The sequence below is a fragment of the Camponotus vicinus genome, unplaced genomic scaffold (assembly GCF_025532165.1).
Source record: "Camponotus vicinus isolate PSW18456_S1 unplaced genomic scaffold, iyCamVici1.0 SCAF_9, whole genome shotgun sequence".
NCBI lineage: Eukaryota > Metazoa > Arthropoda > Insecta > Hymenoptera > Formicidae > Camponotus > Camponotus vicinus.
The window spans coordinates 16,274,324-16,292,369 of record NW_028141981.1 but is presented as its reverse complement, the minus strand read 5'-3'; the positions used below and the strand labels follow the sequence as shown (position 1 = coordinate 16,292,369).

The window sequence follows — 18,046 nt, the reverse complement described above, 5'->3', positions numbered from 1 at the left end:
TAGGATTAGACTCGAGATAATATTCGCGTGTCAGGTATGAAACATACATGTTACGTCGCTTGATCGTCTCCGCCTTGCTTTAGATGCGCGATAATGCTGCTTTTACCTCACCTCGGTCATTATTTCGATAAGGTTGTTACGCAAGGATATACGAGGAAGGCGTGGGGCGAGGGAAAGGGAGATCGTACCATTTTTTAACGACAGCTCGAAAGTAATATCGCATGTGTCGTTATGTTAATAATAATCATCGTTTCTACGATTCCCGTAATTACACCGTAATCGCCACGCAAAATGCTTCTCGCCCGAACGCTCGCTTGTCGTGCTCGCTTTACGAGGTTCTGTTATTTTTGAATTCTGGAGCGAGCCGAGCCGTGTTTCCATTAAGTTATATACCGACGCGGAAGGTGTATACGGCGAACGAAATCGCGTGCAAATTATCGTCTTGGTCGGCGGCGTGCACATAAGGGGTCCTTCTTACCCTTTCCGCAATGCCACCTTGGATGGAGGATGACAAATGACTGCCCATTAGACAGATTTCGTAATAATCCGTCGTTGTCCTTGCTTTTCGGCTTTGACGGCAAAAAATTAATTACCACCGTGTCGCTAGTTGCGATTTCGAATGCTGTCGTTGAAAAGCGACAGCTGAATGTCAAATACGATGATGATTTAGATATGAGATTCAGAGAGAGAATTCTGTATATATGTATATTAAGATTTCGCGTCTCAGAATTTCTAAAGAATTATGAATGAGTAATCTGCGATCATACATATTGAATCGAACTTACAATTGAGAATTCTCTCTCCTTAAAACGGAAATAAGCATTAGGTATTTCTGAAAATTTTTGAAACCAAAAATAATAAAAAATTCAACGATTGCGTATTTTGCAAAACTAGAAATCATTGAGAGAAAAATAACTTCGTGTCCACATTTTATGTGAATACATTGTTTCTATAAATATTTAGAACTTTTTAAAACTTTGTTTACGTAAAAAGAACAGATGTTTTATTTTTTAGCGCGGATATGTTTTGTAACACATTTTCCATATATTATGGCCCGGTGAAAGCATTCCCGGTTATGCAATCTCTATTAAAATGTTAGCCGGCGTGCGCGCTATGGCAAGCGCTCTAGTTTACATTTTCCGGTGCAGTCTGTTTATAAAAACATGACGCGTAAAGAGATCGCTTTTATAGTACAAAGTACATTTTTCGATGATACACGAACATTAAGGTTGTTTTTTCCGGTTGTTGCGGTTGTAATTATTTACTGGAAGTGTATACTACGTCTCAAACCGTACACATTAAAAAAACAAAACATTATAAAAATAAACGCATCTCTCATCACTGACATTTACTGACCGCTTTCCTAGCACGTTGGATTTTAACATTAGCTTCATTAAAGAGAAACCAAATGCTATTATCTCGCGATACCTGAACGCAACAAAGTAAATGCGTCTAACTTTACGCTACGCGAAATAAATCTGAAAGCATCGTTAATTAACGCCACACGTTAGTTACGTGTGTACCATGTGTACACGTCGGTTGTCTTTCGTCGCCGGCAACACCTGTTGAAAAGTAGAAGTCGAACAAACCTTATGAAAACGCGCGCGGCCTGACGTTTCACCACGCTGTGAAGTAATTATTTAACGAAGTCGAGCAATTCCGATCGTAATTAATCGCCTTTGAATCAACCATGCTTGCGTTAATTTGCGTTTGCCAATATCTCGCGGGGAAATTCACATCGACAACGATATGTGTGTGTGTGTGTGTTCAGTTTTTAAATCAAGATGCATTTTAGGATTTCTCTTCCAAAAGAACAGGACATAATTGATATAGCCGAGAATTTTGATGTTTTAGCTTCGCGCGATCATGACTCTATTTTTTGCACTATGCATAGATAATTGCAATTCTCTATAAAATAGAAATTACACGCGTTTTCTCGTTCTCTTCGCAGACGAACGAGATGGAAAGAGTAGTTTTTCCATTCCTCGTATTCGGAATTTAATGTCGATGATATATATGTTATCCGATCATTATCTTTTTCATAATAATATTTCAATTTCCCTGATTGAAATAATTTAACGAGAATGTCATTCGACCTGGTTGAATTTTTCAAGCGTCGCAACATATATGTTGCCTGCCACACAGATTTCCGTCAATTATCATTGCAATAATTGCATTTCTACAATTATTGAGGACCCAGTGATTGTCAATTGCGGACAACATTAATCCCTCTGGTCATCCAATATGTCATCAGTGAGATGATATGGATATTCCCAGATATTCCATAATGAACTGTTACGTTATTGTCTTGGTAAGCATAGGAGCAATCAGATAATCAGAGCTGAAATTTGCGAAAATGTCAGAGAAGGTTTGTTGCAAATTGGAAGTCTCGCTAGTATTTGAAAGGATATTACGAGAATTCTACATTATATCGCATACTTGATGGAATTAAATATGCATTGGCATTTATACGTGGCAGAAACAGTGGCGAATAAATGGTGCAATAGGTGAGAAATTTTTGCAAAAGAATTTCGCGAAAGTGGAGGACTAGCATCACATTATTTTTGTGGCCCTGCGAAACGGGACCGAACTTTGCTATTGAAACTCCAATTTTTTTCTCTTCACGTCCCTGCTGTGGAACATGCTTTTTTATTGCACGGCTATAAATTTAAGAGGGCTTAGCGTCGTGGTTTAATTAAACTATTTTAACCGTCATTCCCTTCCTCTAAGTCTTCTACTGTTCCTGAATCGATCGGATATCTTGGTCCTATAATTTTCCTTATCACTTATCCGGCTTATAGAGTGTTAAATTAATTTTTGGAGCGCGTATTATCTACAAAACGTCACGTATAATTATAACATGAACGATACGAAATAAGCTTAAAGATGATAATGAAGCTTTTTAATAATCAATCGACAAGACTTCCTGTTGCTATTCTAGATGTGCCAAGTAATCGATAATGTAGAAAAAATATACGATTATATTTTTAGTTTTACTATGTCATACATTACATTACTTATCGTCTGCAAACAGCAAAACAACAAAATAACACTAGCTCTTTGACATTTACAACTTTATTACATTGTTTGTACACTTGAATAATTCGCGAAGGCTTCGTTTCCTAATAATATTTACAGAACTGATGTATTTTTAGAAACGTTTCTTTTTTTTACTAGAAAATAAAAGAGCTTATTAATATCGTGCGAAAGTAGTTTCAAATCTAAATATTCAAAAATTATATAAAATTTAAATTAATTTAATGATGCCAAATAATAAAAATCAAAGATTGTTAGAGATTAATTTAATTGTTCAAAGAATTCTGTTCTTTCAAGAGAGCTATCCACTTTTATTTTACCCTATCTTTAAAACTGCGTATGTGTGCCGTCCGATGAATACAATTACGACCACGTAATGGCGCGAGAGATTTTAATCACGGAACGGTGTTCCTATCGCTAATGATATGCATCGACCTCGCGCGGTCGTACCTCAGTCGGATTAAAATTCCTACAATTATGATTTACATTGTAGATCCGACTGCCCAGATAAAATAACACGCTCGTACGTTATTTTAATTTTTAAATACAGTTGTTACAGCATCGCGACACGATGCACGCAGCGATCGTGACGTCTCAAGGACAGTTTCGGCGGGTGCGAAGTGCCCGATTAATTATGGGACATCGGAGAAGCCGCTAATGATATTCAGAAGCACCTTTCCATTTATATCCCCCTCATCGACTAACGCCGTACTCGAGTTTCGACGAGGGGAAGAGAGACTGAAACGCGGTCGAGCGAAACTTCCTCGGATGAGGTCGACGGTAATAATCCGCTGTTTAAAGTTTCCAACAGCCTCGTGACGAGGGACCGTGAAGATTTGATTTCATTCGTCGCGTCACGATCTTTGACCCGCGGGCTACGCGGGGCCGCCACGAAACTTGGAGAACACCTTAATCCTCTCGAAACAGACAAATTTTATCTCGCTTATTCAAAGAATATCAATAATATTTAATTAATATTTAAAAAAAAACAACAATTGATACTCCATTTTTCTTAACTTTTGCATGATCCACAGCAAATAATATATCGTACATGATACTTAAAGAAATTCTATCGATTATTATTGAGGTCACAGAAACGATACACCTCTGTCTCCTCCGAAAGGATTAAATCCCAGCTCTAAATCAGGTATAACTACGTAAGGGGGCGCATTACTCACTTGGCTTATCCAGCTCGGATAGTTCCGAATACGCCGTAGCGGCTCCCAAGACCAGCATCACCAGCACCGTCGTCGTCACGACACTCCACCACCGCCACCTCCACCACATTTTGTCTCCCTTTCACGCGCACTACACACACCCTCGACCCCCCTGGAGGTCGGCGCGGCACCCTGCGCTCCCACCTCCTTTAGTCGTTACGTAGTCTCGCGACCGTAGCGAGCCGGCACTAATTGCAACCCCCGACGCTGCTGCCGCTCTCGTTGCCGTTGTCGTTGCTGTTGCTTCTGCCGCTGCCGCCGTCGCCGCCGCTGCTGCTGCTGCATTGCGCCTCCGTCCACATCGTCCGTTCCTCGTCGTCGTCGTTGATGTTGCCGCCGTCGACGTGAACCGATACGAGCCGTCCCCTATCTGTCTTGTCGGTCACGTACTTGTCGTCATTTAATGAGACGGCGACTATTTGTCTTTCCAGCCTCCCGAGAACAGGACACGGGACCGTCTAACGATGTGTGTTATGACCATTCGGTGTTTCCCATCTTATGTCACCGATCATGTGAGGTTCTTCCTGGTTAAAGCGACTCTATGACTTGAGTGCGTTCGATTGATCTTTCCAGGTTGACGCGAGATGCGTTCTTGAAATGATGGATGCGAGTAGTTGAAACTTTATTCGCCCGTTTCTTATGATATAATAATCCTCTGGTAAATTTGTCGCTGCCGTAGAATTTCCTGGGGGTGTGTCGAACGAGCGGATGATCGTTGGATTTACCGGATAAACGAAAACGTAAGGGAACGAAGCTCCTTCTGACAGCCTCTCTAAGCGGCGATTATAGTTTTATTGTCTGTATCAGGGCGGATTGCAGGCCGTTTCCTTCGGATTCCGAACGTTTCTGTCTCGGCGCCCTGTCGCGATTCCCACTAATGCGTTCGATCGCGCGGTAAACCTCCGTGGAATAGAATAAAATATCCGCCGGGTCGCAACTAAACTTGCAAAGTGGATTCGACTTGTCTTGAAATTCCGGCTGTCGAAACTTCAGTACGATATACGTCCAAGCGCAACTAGGTTGCCAGCCTGATAAATTTTCAAAATACTTGCAGGATTTACGCCGTCCTCGTTTCCGACGCGATCGTATTTTCTCTTCTGCAACATCCAATCAAGCATGCAATATTGTTTTAAAAAAAAGATTCAATCCGACAAACAACTTGGAGAAGAAAATTATTTCAATTTCTCCTGAATTATATGAAATAAAATTATTTGTTCGAAATCTTTTTGTGATAAATTATGAAGCTCTTCGTCTTCTTGGCTATTGAGGATTACGCGAATGTTGGAAATCTCGAAATAAGCGAACGCTTATCGATCGCGGAACAAATCGTCGTTTTGCCACACTACTGATTGTACTTTCAGTTATATTTCACCCTTACGTTCCGACACGTTGATCTCGTCAAGTAGCAGCCAATATCGAGCGGTCACCCGCGTGCGTACGAAATTGCGGACTAAGTTAATCACGATATCGACGTTAATTCAAGTGCGACGAATAGTTTCAGCTGTAACGGAACGCCAGTTAACCGGATAATGCCCCACACAGCCACCAGATCTGCGGTGTTTATTCGGAGAACAACGTGCTCCGATCGAGAACGTTGATTTTCCGCACTTATCCTTCCCTCCCCCAACCCTGCGGCGATACACCCACCGAGCACGTGCGTTAGGGACGCACTCGCGAGACGATCTTGCGCGTGAAAATCGAAGATTTCAGAAGTAACATTGAAAGGAAAGACGAAGAATCGTGCGAAATTCACTCGCGTCCAATTAATGTTAACCGATCGCGTTTAAATACCGGCGAGATCTCGGCAGATCGCAACTTCCGGATCATCAATCGGCACCTGCGAAACACTCGATCTCGCGATCGATCGATCCGTGCGCTCTCGCTCCGATTTTGATTCATGAATCACTCACGCGTCGCGTAGCCAACGTGAAACGCACCGGCAACGAAACTCCCCCGCGACGAAGCCACATCGAGCCCTGACCCGCGGCGGCTCGGTACTGAAGCCATTGAATAACGCGAGGAACCCTCGCGAGTCGTTTCGGCTCGCTCCGTCCTCGCTCGGTCATCCTCGGGCACGCTCGCGCCGTACGTTCCATGGACCCGGACTCCCCCATGGTTTCCATCCTCCTCCCGTTCACTATCTCGGCGCGTTTCGCTCCGAGACTTCCATGCTCGTTCCTACCATCTCCCTCTTGATCGCGGAGAACGCTATGATTTACCGGCGCGGCTAATGAGTCGCCGTAATCGCCGCGCGGTCCAGGCGCGGATGCGTGAACGTAAGATTTTCGACAGGAGAGAAGGGAAGTCGGTGGTGGGACGGAATGCCAGGGACGTTACGCTCTTACGATTCTAATGAGAGCTCGCGGTGGGAGAGGAAAGTCTCGTGAAAGAATCAAACTACTCTCTCGAGACGTAGATTTCATTTCAGAAAACGGATAGTTTCTAATTAAACGTGTCAGAAATTACCTTATTAATAATAGTCTGACTGCTCTTATTATTTATTATGAAATTTCAGACTTTTTCCGAAGACTCGTGTGAACTTGTTAAAAGAGAATACCGTGCGCATAACGATAAATATGTCCTCGTAAAATAGGAGCATACGTACTTACGTCACACGGAGTGTGTTCATGAAAACTGATAGTTCGTGCGTATCCAGTGCATGCACGAGATAACCGCTCTCGAAGCTTCATGACTCTCTCTACGAGAACTCGCTCCAATCACGATAAATTCCGGCTTTCGTGTTTCCATCGCTATCGGCAATCGCCTGCAAATCACTTCCTAATCCTCGAGTAGGTATCTAGGAAGATACCTTTCCTAAATCCGCTTTGAATATCTAAGCATGTCCCTATATAAGCAGTATCCTATATATCGTTATTTCCTTATTTTTTCAATCTTCTTTTCTTATTTAATATTTTAACAGTTAACGTGAATATCAGCTTTTTATTAATATTGAATTCTATGTAATATTAGACGGAATAATTTAACATTCCTGCAATTATGAATCATATTTTGAATCATATTCAAAACTCTCGTCGTGTTCCAAATATCCCACCACTTGCACGCGTTGCGAGATATAATTGTATAAAAACCATTGATAGGTGACACGATTGATTGATGAGTGAGGAAATCGCTAATCCTTTAGCGATTTATTACTATATTATTAATCGACGAATCAAAATGTGATCAATGATCATATCGAATGATATTTTATTTCATACAAGGACATAGTAAATTTATATATAATACAATGATAGAGAAAATTTAATAACATTTATGCGCTTTAATTATACCGATATCCGAATCTATCATAATTGATGGATGTGAAAATTTGAATGTTCCGTATTCTTGATAGAATTATATATTTTACTTGTTAAAACATTTATCTAATATATACTCAAATAGATATTACATTAACTGTTACCGGTAATATGTAAATTAAACACTACGATTTCCATCATAATGCATTTAGATAATCAAAAAAGCGGAAATATATTATTTAGAGGACACACAACTAATCCGATCAATCTTATGAAGTGTAATGAAACTGAATTCGATTCTCGGGTCATTGATCGAAGATGCCCCGGTAAAACTAAAAATATTTTGAGAGAAGCAGAAAATATTTAATTAAGAGTAAAAACAATAGTATGGACATCCTTGGCATAATACATGTATTGTGCTTTATACAAAATATATTTGTCTTTATTTTTAGAGATAAATATCAATAGAGTTGTGGCCTCGATTTCTCGAAATCAGCTTTAGTGATATATTTCATTTACTTCCTTTATTCCACACAATAATCATTAATCTAATATTTTTCGTATTAATACGATGCGTGCACGTGTTAGCTAAGCCTTAACGTAAAACCGATCATTTATGTATCGAGTTAAAAGTAATCGTTCAAAGAGGCGCAATCGGCGGCCCTCATCTACTACACTCATACACGAGGCTCGATGCGCGCGCTTCGTTTCATCCCGAATCGCCGATATTTTACATCGAGCACAGAGCCTGCTTTCATGGATGCCCGGCGAATTGGAACTCGACACCGCGTCATGCATCATGGTACATTGTCGGACACCCAGGCTGTTAACCCAAAGCGTAAGCTGGATACGATGTTATAGGCTTCCCTATGTACTCTTCGACTTGTCGAATAAACCATAAAGCCTGTCAGTCACACCGTCCTCCTACTCGTCTTGTCCCGACCACCAACGCGCTCGCATCTCTCAATAGGATCGCGTAATCCGAAAATCGGGTTTTATCGTCGTTTGACAGGTGCAAAGGCGATCGATTATACCGCGGAATTTGAGAGAGCGGCGAACTCCAATTCGGAATATCTTAATTGCACGCCCTACCGGTGCTTTGATAACTCGTTTAATTCCCGCTTTAATGACGACGACGGAAGCGATCGATGTTCGACCGAAAAAAGTGTATCCCTCTCCTTTTGGTTATTTAAGTTTCTAGTCTTTTCATTTATATCGAGTTACAATAAGTTTGTCAGCTGCTGTTTTGTCCTCTTTTGAGATACGCGAAATTTTTTATCCATTCTATAATTTATTTATATATTCTGTTCATATTCATTTATATATTCTCTCTATCATTTATATATTCTGTTACATATTCTGTTATAATTTATTATTTATATATTTTTATTTATATATTTTTATTAATATTTTGTAATTATTTGTTGAGAAAAATATTATCGTATAAAACATGTGTAAAAAAATTTAATTTTTTCCTTCATCTTGGCGATTGTCGAGATTTTGTGAGAGCAGATTGTCGTGGGAATATACGACGAAATATTCATTCAAGCTTTATGCATCTCGGTAGGAACATCGTGCGATTTAGCCATGTGCTCTTATCATAGCGTTTAACAAATAATCTCGACATTCGCCCGACATTGCGCCTCCCACCGCCTATTGTGCTCGCAAATCACTCGCCCGCTAAGACATCCGCGTGAATAATGGTCCTGTGTCTCTTATTACTGCGATTTTCGCAGAGTCACAATAATATCGCCCTTTCCAGCCATGGACGCGGTGAAAGAACTCAGATTCCGAAAATCTCCTCCGTAGCAAGTTGAAGAGGCGAGCATCGAGCTTCTGTTCGATCATAAGCGCGTCATTAATCACCGGACTAATGGCTCTCGCTATTTCCACTATTGTCGCCATTATCGGCAAAATCGATTGGGGAAATGGAAAATCGCTCCGTTCGTTTGTTTCGCCCGAAAGAAACGAGCGGGATGGCTAAGTAGAGGGTGAGAAACACCTCGATGGTCCCGGTAACGGTTAACGGTGGTGCGAGATGGTCGGAATGTAACGCGGGGTCGCGGACGAAGGGGAAGGGAAGGGACTCTGGAATTTATGCCGGTGTTTACGCGAAGTGGATGGCGTTCTACGGTAGGTAGGTAGAGAATAGTTATTACGATCGCCGGAACACACCACGCCGTCTTTCCTCGGAGAGGAAAATTCTGTCCCCCCTTCCACGGGTCCGTTCATCGGACACATCGTCCGTTTGTATCTTGCAGCGCTATGCGATTTCTCTACCTTCCTCCCGGAACGATCAATGGGGAGAGAAATAGACGAGAGAAACGGCGAATCGGCGCGGATTTCCGGAATTACGGGCGGACAAAGTTTTTCTTAACTTCCAGGGGACCAGGTATGTCGTGGTATGAGCGAACGTTCTTGAATATCCATTACTCCGTGCAATTTCTAGAATCCCCTCGGCCGCAATCAGAAGAGGAAAATGACTACCCTAATGCAATTTTACGAGATTCCCGCCTTTTGCGTTCGGAAGTTTTCTGATTTAGCGCTGAATGTTCTCGGACGCTGTATTCCTTTGGCTTTTAGTTATGAGCTGTTTTAAAATGAATTATCAGTATGAACCGCTAGCGGAACGGACGTTATTGAACCGGGCCGTGGTAAAAGTTATGAATTACTCCTAGAGAAGTAGCGAACTCTCGGGCGAACTTTCGCGAAGCCGAAATCAAGTTTAACATCAACCTACGCCACGTTTCCCTGGGATATCACTTCCGACACTAGCCGCCACATGCTAGTGTGAGTTTCCGCTTTCGCCGAAAAACCTCATACATCAAAATTTATTGCCGCTTTATGACTTATATTTTGCCGTAACTCTCGAAAACTACCGAAACTTCACACCAACCATTACATAATTATTTACAATCTAATATTTAAAAGAGAAAAAACTCCTAGTCTACCACGCAATATAATTTACATTACGATATCGAGATGAAAAATTCAACGAGCGTCATCTTTACCGGTTCTCGCAAGCCGAGATTATTATCGCACGATTGACCTGAAATATTTGAGCGTCCACTCTTTCATGTTTGAGTAACCTACGGCGAAAGGGGCCTGCCAAAAAGGTGCGAAAGGCGGGAGATGCCGCGATCGTCTCACGAAAAAGAAAAAAAAAAAGGTGTCCGGGCAGCGATAATGGACGACAAGGCGTGCTACGAATATCACGTCTTTCGCACGAAGCGAAATCTGCATCTCCGTTACACCTGAGCCGCTACACATGGGAACCCCATGGACAAACTACGCATTATGCAGATGACGCGTTGTCCGATGAACGAAAATCACGCAGTCTTCGCACCTTTGTCCCGCCTCCGTCACGGCTCTCGCATTTTTACGAAGAAAAAACAGAATTGCCAAGTACTTCATGTGTGTCTCGCATTCTGTATATTCTGGCTGTTCGATGGGTAATTTGTTTTTCCTTCGAAAATATAAATTCTCGAAAAAGCTATGCGTTTGATAAATATCGGTCGACACGATACATTGTGTATCCATACAGAATGGTTTAAGCTAAATTCCCCGAGGGATTTTATTTTAGGCGATTTTTATTTCCATGTTTAATATATGGACTTTCGCCGATATTATTTTTAACAATAATGTTTCGAAATATGTTTGTACTACATGTTGCAAAACAAGGGAATCAGCGTGTAACTGCACTGGAAAAATACAAACGGCGGATTAATATAATAGAGATCGAAAAAGTAGCGGAAAATGGCAAGAGTCGAGAACAATGTAGGAAGATGGTAAAATAAAGGCGATTTTTCGTCAAGGATTTCGGGAATACTGGCTTCATTGGTCGCTTCGAGATCTCTCCACTTCCAGGGCTTTCCCCCTTAACGAAAAACGACTTGTCCTCGTTACCACACTGGGAAAACAGGGATCAAGAGAAACGTAAACGGGAAAGATGTTTCCTTCCAAACCGAAAGATTTGCAGAGGCTGCGGAAGAATCAGTTTCATAGGGAGCGGTCTTTCGTAAAAGTAAAGTCAAATACTATTGATGACACATGTCCAACATATGCAAACATTTGGTCGTTTTTCTACATGTATATGATTGGAAAACCATAAATAGAGAAGCAATAAGGTTATTCGAAAGAAAATATTTCTCTTAGATAAAAACAACAATTAGATAAATCTAAGAAAGAGGGAGGAAGAAATTGTATATAGTCTCTTAACTAAAATAAGTATAAGATAAATAATATTGTACTTTTCCTACATCAGAAAGAGAAACGGACTCAGATAAGAACAGAAAAATAAAAAGTAAAATATTTTAGTGTGGTTATTCAGCCAGTGGTGAGCAGCAGTTATTGGTTCTTCAAGGTACAGCGAGAACGATCAATACTCATGCACAGTTATTTCTTGCGCGCCCAGTAGTATTACGCCACAATGATAAAACGGTAGCGTGAAAATTAAGGAGCATTCTCGGACGTTTCTACTAGAACATTGTTCTTGAACGACAGTTTAAAGCAATATTATTTATATCCCTAATTCACTCGTATTTTAAAGCTCAACTTTTATATTTTGTTTTAAATTTGTGGAAGAGTATATTCTCGGCAAAATATTTTCGTTATTCTATTTTACAATTATTGGTTGTGTGTGTGTGTGTGTATTAAAAATAATATTGGAAAGTGAAAAATAAAAATATTTTGAAATATGGAAACGTAATTCGATTTTTTATTATGAATGACAGAAAATATGAGGACAAAATTACATTTACTAAAATAAAAGATTGTTGCGCTTTCAACAACTTTTTTAGCTTCATCATGATACGAAGACACGATATTGCGGCACATGAGTTACACCTGCTGCGGAGCTTAACGCAAAGATACAAGAAATACAATAAGATAAGAAAAAATAACGAAAGAAAACAACTTGAAGCAAGCAAAACTTAGAAGGCGTTTTATTGAACAAGACTATGTTGAGTACTATAATATTTTCTTTTTTATTATTAAACAATGCAAAATAAAGCTATTTTTGATACGAGATAACTTTTGTAAATTGTAACTCACGTAAAATGACATTAATTTAATATACGACTAATGCATATTCTTGAATTAACTACGAAGTTGCACATTATTAATAATGAATGATATGAAATATCGATTATCCACAGTGTGGACATATATTAATTACCAATTTTTTATTAATTGATTGGATTATTATTATTTAAAATAAAAAACACAATAAATAATACAATATAAAGCCGAATGCATATTAATGATAATTTCAGAAATGAACTGTTGGTGATATTTAAAAATCAATAAGAATAAAACGTTGTATATGCATTTAATTTTAAGCTAGTGACATTAATTATGAAACAGATATTTAAATATCGTCAAGCTTTTTTAGATATGGAGATATCACATTTTTTAAAGGTTTATATTAATGTCATTTTGACAACTATTAATATAGATTCTTGTTATATCCGTATCAATATTAATTTCATAAATGTTGCGATTGGATACAGATACAATTTCTCGGATCAATTTTCTCAGCCCTTGAGCGAACGATAAAATGCTCGCAAACAACGCGTCATGTATACAAGCGAGAACAAAAATGTTTCCGTCAATCAGATACCATACTTTAACGTAACGTAATCTTTCTTTGCTCAAGCCGATGGACACATAACCGATTTCCGAGTTAATTCTACCTCGAGGTCCCGAACACTTTCGCATCGCCATTAGGCCAAAGTATACACGTCTGGTTTGCGACCGATAAAAGGGCTCGTTTCGTCGCCGCTTCTGGATCTCGCGAGCCCTTCATTTCGACACGTCGCCCTTTTCTCGCCCGTTTCATCGCCCCGGGGCTCGTGTTACACGCGCGCGTGTCATACACGATTATTCCCGTCCGCGACCAAGCATCGCATCGGTCGCGTTATACATCGCGATTCCGCGCCACTTGCAACATCATTACGCCATGCATCAGATAAAAGCGTAATTAAAGGGTTTGCGCTTATACGCGAGAGCCCATGTTTCGCCGGCGGGCATTGGACGTTGGAACGGAAGGGGTTTCGGATAGCGCGAGAAAGGGAGATGGGGAAATTTAAAGCGAAAGAGACGGAGAGAAGACCGGTAAATTGTAAAACGTGACGCAGATTACACGCAATACCAGTGTGGCTCGTAATAATAAATTGTCATCGACGAGCCAGTGTCATAAACACCGTGCGCGATCGTAGCTCATGGTTTCACGGCTGGATATTTCGCCGGTCCAGCGAGAAGCAGGATCGCGTAAAAAAATTTGCGAATACGCACAATGGGCACCGGTACAAAGCATTATATATATTCGCCGATAGCATACGAATAGTCCGTCATAACGTTATTTTATATTTCAATTCGATTTGATTTGATTTTAATTAATCAGAATAAGCAAAGTAACTCACACAATCAGATATATTATTTAAAAAATGAGAGAGGAGCAAGAGAAAGATAATAGAAATTTATTTTGCTCTGATCTCACATTATAGCTGAATATTAATATACTATTTTAAGCATATGATATTTTGTTTTTAATTAAAAGGTAATTTTAATTAAAAGATAATTAAAGATAATTAAAGAAAATTTGATTATTAATCATTTATATAAAGACATGTAGCTTTTTATTTTTGAGACAATATTATTGATTATCTTTTATTTTTCCGATCAAAAGATCGAAAAAATATAATCAACTGTTTTTCTTTATGCCTAACATAAAACGATCTTTATTTAACAATAAATATCATTTAAGACTTTGAATTAGCTCAGATGATGTATTAAGCAGTGTAGAAGATGTAGAGAAAGTGATTAATCTTAGGGAAGTAATTTAATTAAGGCGAGGATGACACGCGGTTAATTTTACCCTTTGTGTGTAATTGCCTAAGTTGGCAAGATTATCCTGCAAGCACGAAAATTGCTTGCATCTCATAACGCGCGATTAATACAACAATAATACTACGAGAATATTATGCCACGATAATATATGACCTGCATAAGTATAAGAATAAAGCCTTACTAAAGTTATATGATGACATAACAAAAAATTTTTTTAATTTAATGACTTTTAATAAATTTTGTAGAAAACGTAAGAGCTTTTCTCTCTTCTTTCTCTCATCTTCTCTTTTCTGTTTAAAAATATATATAAAATATACATTGTAGAAGAATATGAAGAATTTACTTTTAAAACAAAGCTAATAAAAATAGTTAGCAAAAATATGACGGTTAGTTTTTCACAATGCATTAAAAAAATTGAAAAAGATATATACGACTGTATATATAAGACTCGTAAATATTATAAACACCGATAATTGACATTTTATCATGACGATTTATCAACAATCAATCTCTTTTTATTTTGCCCAATTAATAGACGTGCATCCCTCTGTTCCCCTCTCTCGTCAGGGAGACACCCACGATAAAAATCGTCAATATTTTCCATGACGGCCAACCACCGCAATGTAATGGATACGACATCGAATGCTTTCGTAGTCGAAAGCGTACGTATATATTCGTACACGCATTCAACGCGTGCAAACAACCAATGCAGTACACGATACGTCAGAGCGCAGCGGGTTATAAATTCGAATTGTGCCACACGACAAAACGAGCCCCGGCTCTATTTGCAGATTGAATTGCCGATATTAACGAAAAATTCATTAAACACATGCGATTTATAGATTATGTACGTACGCGCATTAATAGCGCGGGGGCGCGCGCCTCGCAATTTGGCTTTTGAAATTTTGGATGAGAGATAAAGGCTTCCTCGGCTTGCCCATTCCGATTGTTTAATCTTTATTGCCGTGTGGCGTACGTTTGATCGTAAATATTGTTATTTAATGCGAGACCGATGGCGCTATATTGATCAAAATAAAGGATTTATCGGCCGCTATAAAATAGATCTTACGCTATCGTTATTCGCTAAAATGAATATTGATGCGGTTGAAATTTATAATTGCCGTAATATCTCCGGCTTTAATCGCGTCTCCGATACAATGTTGCATTGCACTGAATTATTCTTGTATTGTTAAACAATGAATGCTCGCGCAAGCGTTAAAAAATCGAAAGGTAAATATATATTCTCTCGCTGGCAAACTGGCAATTGCTCCGAAATCGCTTCCGTCGATACCTGTTTATAAAATATTACTGTACCACAAAAAAACGTTATTATCCGGGAGCTAGAAAATTGCTGATGTACACTTTAATGACTTCATCAGCGAGCGTAGAATTTTGAAAGAACAGCAATCAAAATATCGAGATTAGGTTTCAGCGTCTAGATCCTTAGCTCCACCCGAATTGTCTCTGAACCGGAGCTGCCCGTAATAGATGAGAGCTTAGGATTCAACCGAGCATAATGGGATTAGATAGCCGACGGATAAGATGTTTCTCCTCGCCATACATACGTCTAACGTGTCCTCCAGGAGATTCCAAGCACTGAGTCACGTTCCTTAATTGTTTTAGCGTAATTAGTTAGTTCGTCGGTTGGTAATTACACGAAATTCTCCCATACTAGGACATCCGGAGCCCTCGGGGGACCCTTGTTTAGAGATCCGTTTTTACTGGAAAAGCAGTTTTTCACGATTTTCCCGAGAAGCGACGATGACCGTCATTTCCGGTAGCCCGGGGACGCAGTTCGATGGCAGACATTGTCACGTGACGGGTAAACATCCATTACCTCGACGAGACGAAGCGCCTCGGTTCCGGTCGAGGCCTCCGACGATTTGGCTATTTTCAAAGGAAAGGTAAATCGATCGAGTGACCTTCGACCCCTCGTAGGGCGAGGAAAAAGGAGGTCGCTGCCCCATGACTGGTCGTTTCTTCGACGGATATCTGGCAGAGATATTACGATCTTTCTCGATTGCATTCGATCGTCTATTTCATGAGCCTCTTCTCCGACCTGGATTAGAATGAAGAGGGATGATTTAAGGTTAATTTCAAACGGATTATCCTCCGTTCGTTTCTAGAACGTACGATTCGTGGTCTTATTTGGTGCAGTGAGAAGCGCAGCGTGACTGCGGTTAATGCATCGTGAAACGATATATGAAATGAAATAAAATGGCATGTAACATCTTGATTGGCAACTAATTAAAAGAGTGAATAAAAGAATTCTCAAAATATAATAATCTGACAGAATCCATTAATAAAAGGTAGCGTTAAACATGTTTTTACTTTCGATTTTGTTTTAGATATTTATACACAATTTTTATTCTTAGAAAATCGAATCGTAATATGATATGCAATGTTTCATGGCTCATTTCTTATTACTCATATATAAATATATTTCTAAAGAATTTTTTCGAAAAGATAAAGTACTTGTACTAAAACTCTCTCTCTTTCTCTCTTTCTCTTTTACTGTTACATTGACTCGTTTAATCTGAAAATCAATATCATAAATGTTGCATATCGCTATTATCGTTAACTTGTCTCTTCAATTGAGAGACTGTTTGATCACTGCCGGCTGCGGAAACACGTAAATCCGCAAGCGCGTGATTGTACGGAATCTGTTATTACACACTCGGGAAATTTCATTTAGCGTGACGTTTGTCACGTGATTATGTTGGTAATTAGCGAAATAACACCTGGACATTTAATAACTCATCAGCTTTACCAAAACGAATGGCGTGACGTTTTCACAATGAGCGTTCGCCTATATCGGCGTTGAAAATGTAACGATTTTCGACTATACAATCGAGTACAACCAGATCGCATTCGTTTACACGGAATATCGGTTACCGCACGTAACACAAGCAGGGAATAGTTAAACTGCATCGGGTACGAATTAACGTTTCGCGAGAAGTCGTTGACTCGCCCATCGCGATCGATATCGACATTGGTATGTTACAGCTTTACCGCAAATTTTATTAATTAATTCGTTAATCATTCATCCTTCCTTTTCCGTGTTACCTCTATTGACTTTTGAAAATGGAAAAAAGCTAATGATATAAAATAGATATAAATATATTGATAAAAGGATAAATGTTCTTTCACATTTTGTCATTTTTGTAGAGAACAGTTGAGAAATTATTGAAGCATCATTTTGTTAAAATGTTATAATATTCCTTAAGAGTTTTCCTTTAATGATACAATTTTCAACAACATTACATTTTTAAATATATCATGTGTGACAAGTTAAGATTTTAACAGGCATTTCTGAAAATTGTCTGAAAATCGTTCAATCAAATTAATGATTAATTTTTCTATCGCAGTCATCATAATCGTGTCATCAGTATCATTTTTTAAAATTATTTCTCTTTCCCTCCCTTTCTCTCTTTCATGGTAATGATCGTCTGCACTGATATCGGGAGGCTAAACCGAGAACTACCGCGTTCAAAATTAGCAGCGGAAGCGTACATGATCCCGAGACCAACTTTATATCGGATAACTCGGTCGAAAGTTAAACCGTGCCCAGGTATCGCTTTGGCGAAGTGCAACGCGCGGCGCCGTGCACAGACTCAGACGTCATTTAATCGGACATTCCTCTCAAGGTCTCAGGGTCTCCCGCCGTCTCGTCCTGTATCTCTTCCG

General features: G+C 39.5%; 1 protein-coding gene across 4 annotated transcripts in view; it reads right to left on the bottom strand.

Annotated features, from left to right (window-relative positions):
* LOC145977542 (neural cell adhesion molecule 1) overlaps window positions 1-18,046 on the bottom strand; it is a 249,793-nt gene that overhangs the window by 87,455 nt on the left and 144,292 nt on the right. For 3 of the 4 annotated variants that reach the window (XM_083109638.1, XM_083109636.1, XM_083109639.1), the window contains one exon: window positions 4,215-5,350. The exons of the other annotated variant lie outside the window; for it this stretch is intronic. In XM_083109638.1, the coding sequence (XP_082965764.1) occupies window positions 4,215-4,323 (109 nt within the window). In that variant the 5' untranslated portion in view covers window positions 4,324-5,350. The remainder of the gene's footprint in view (window positions 1-4,214; window positions 5,351-18,046) is intronic. 4 annotated transcript variants of the gene reach the window in all.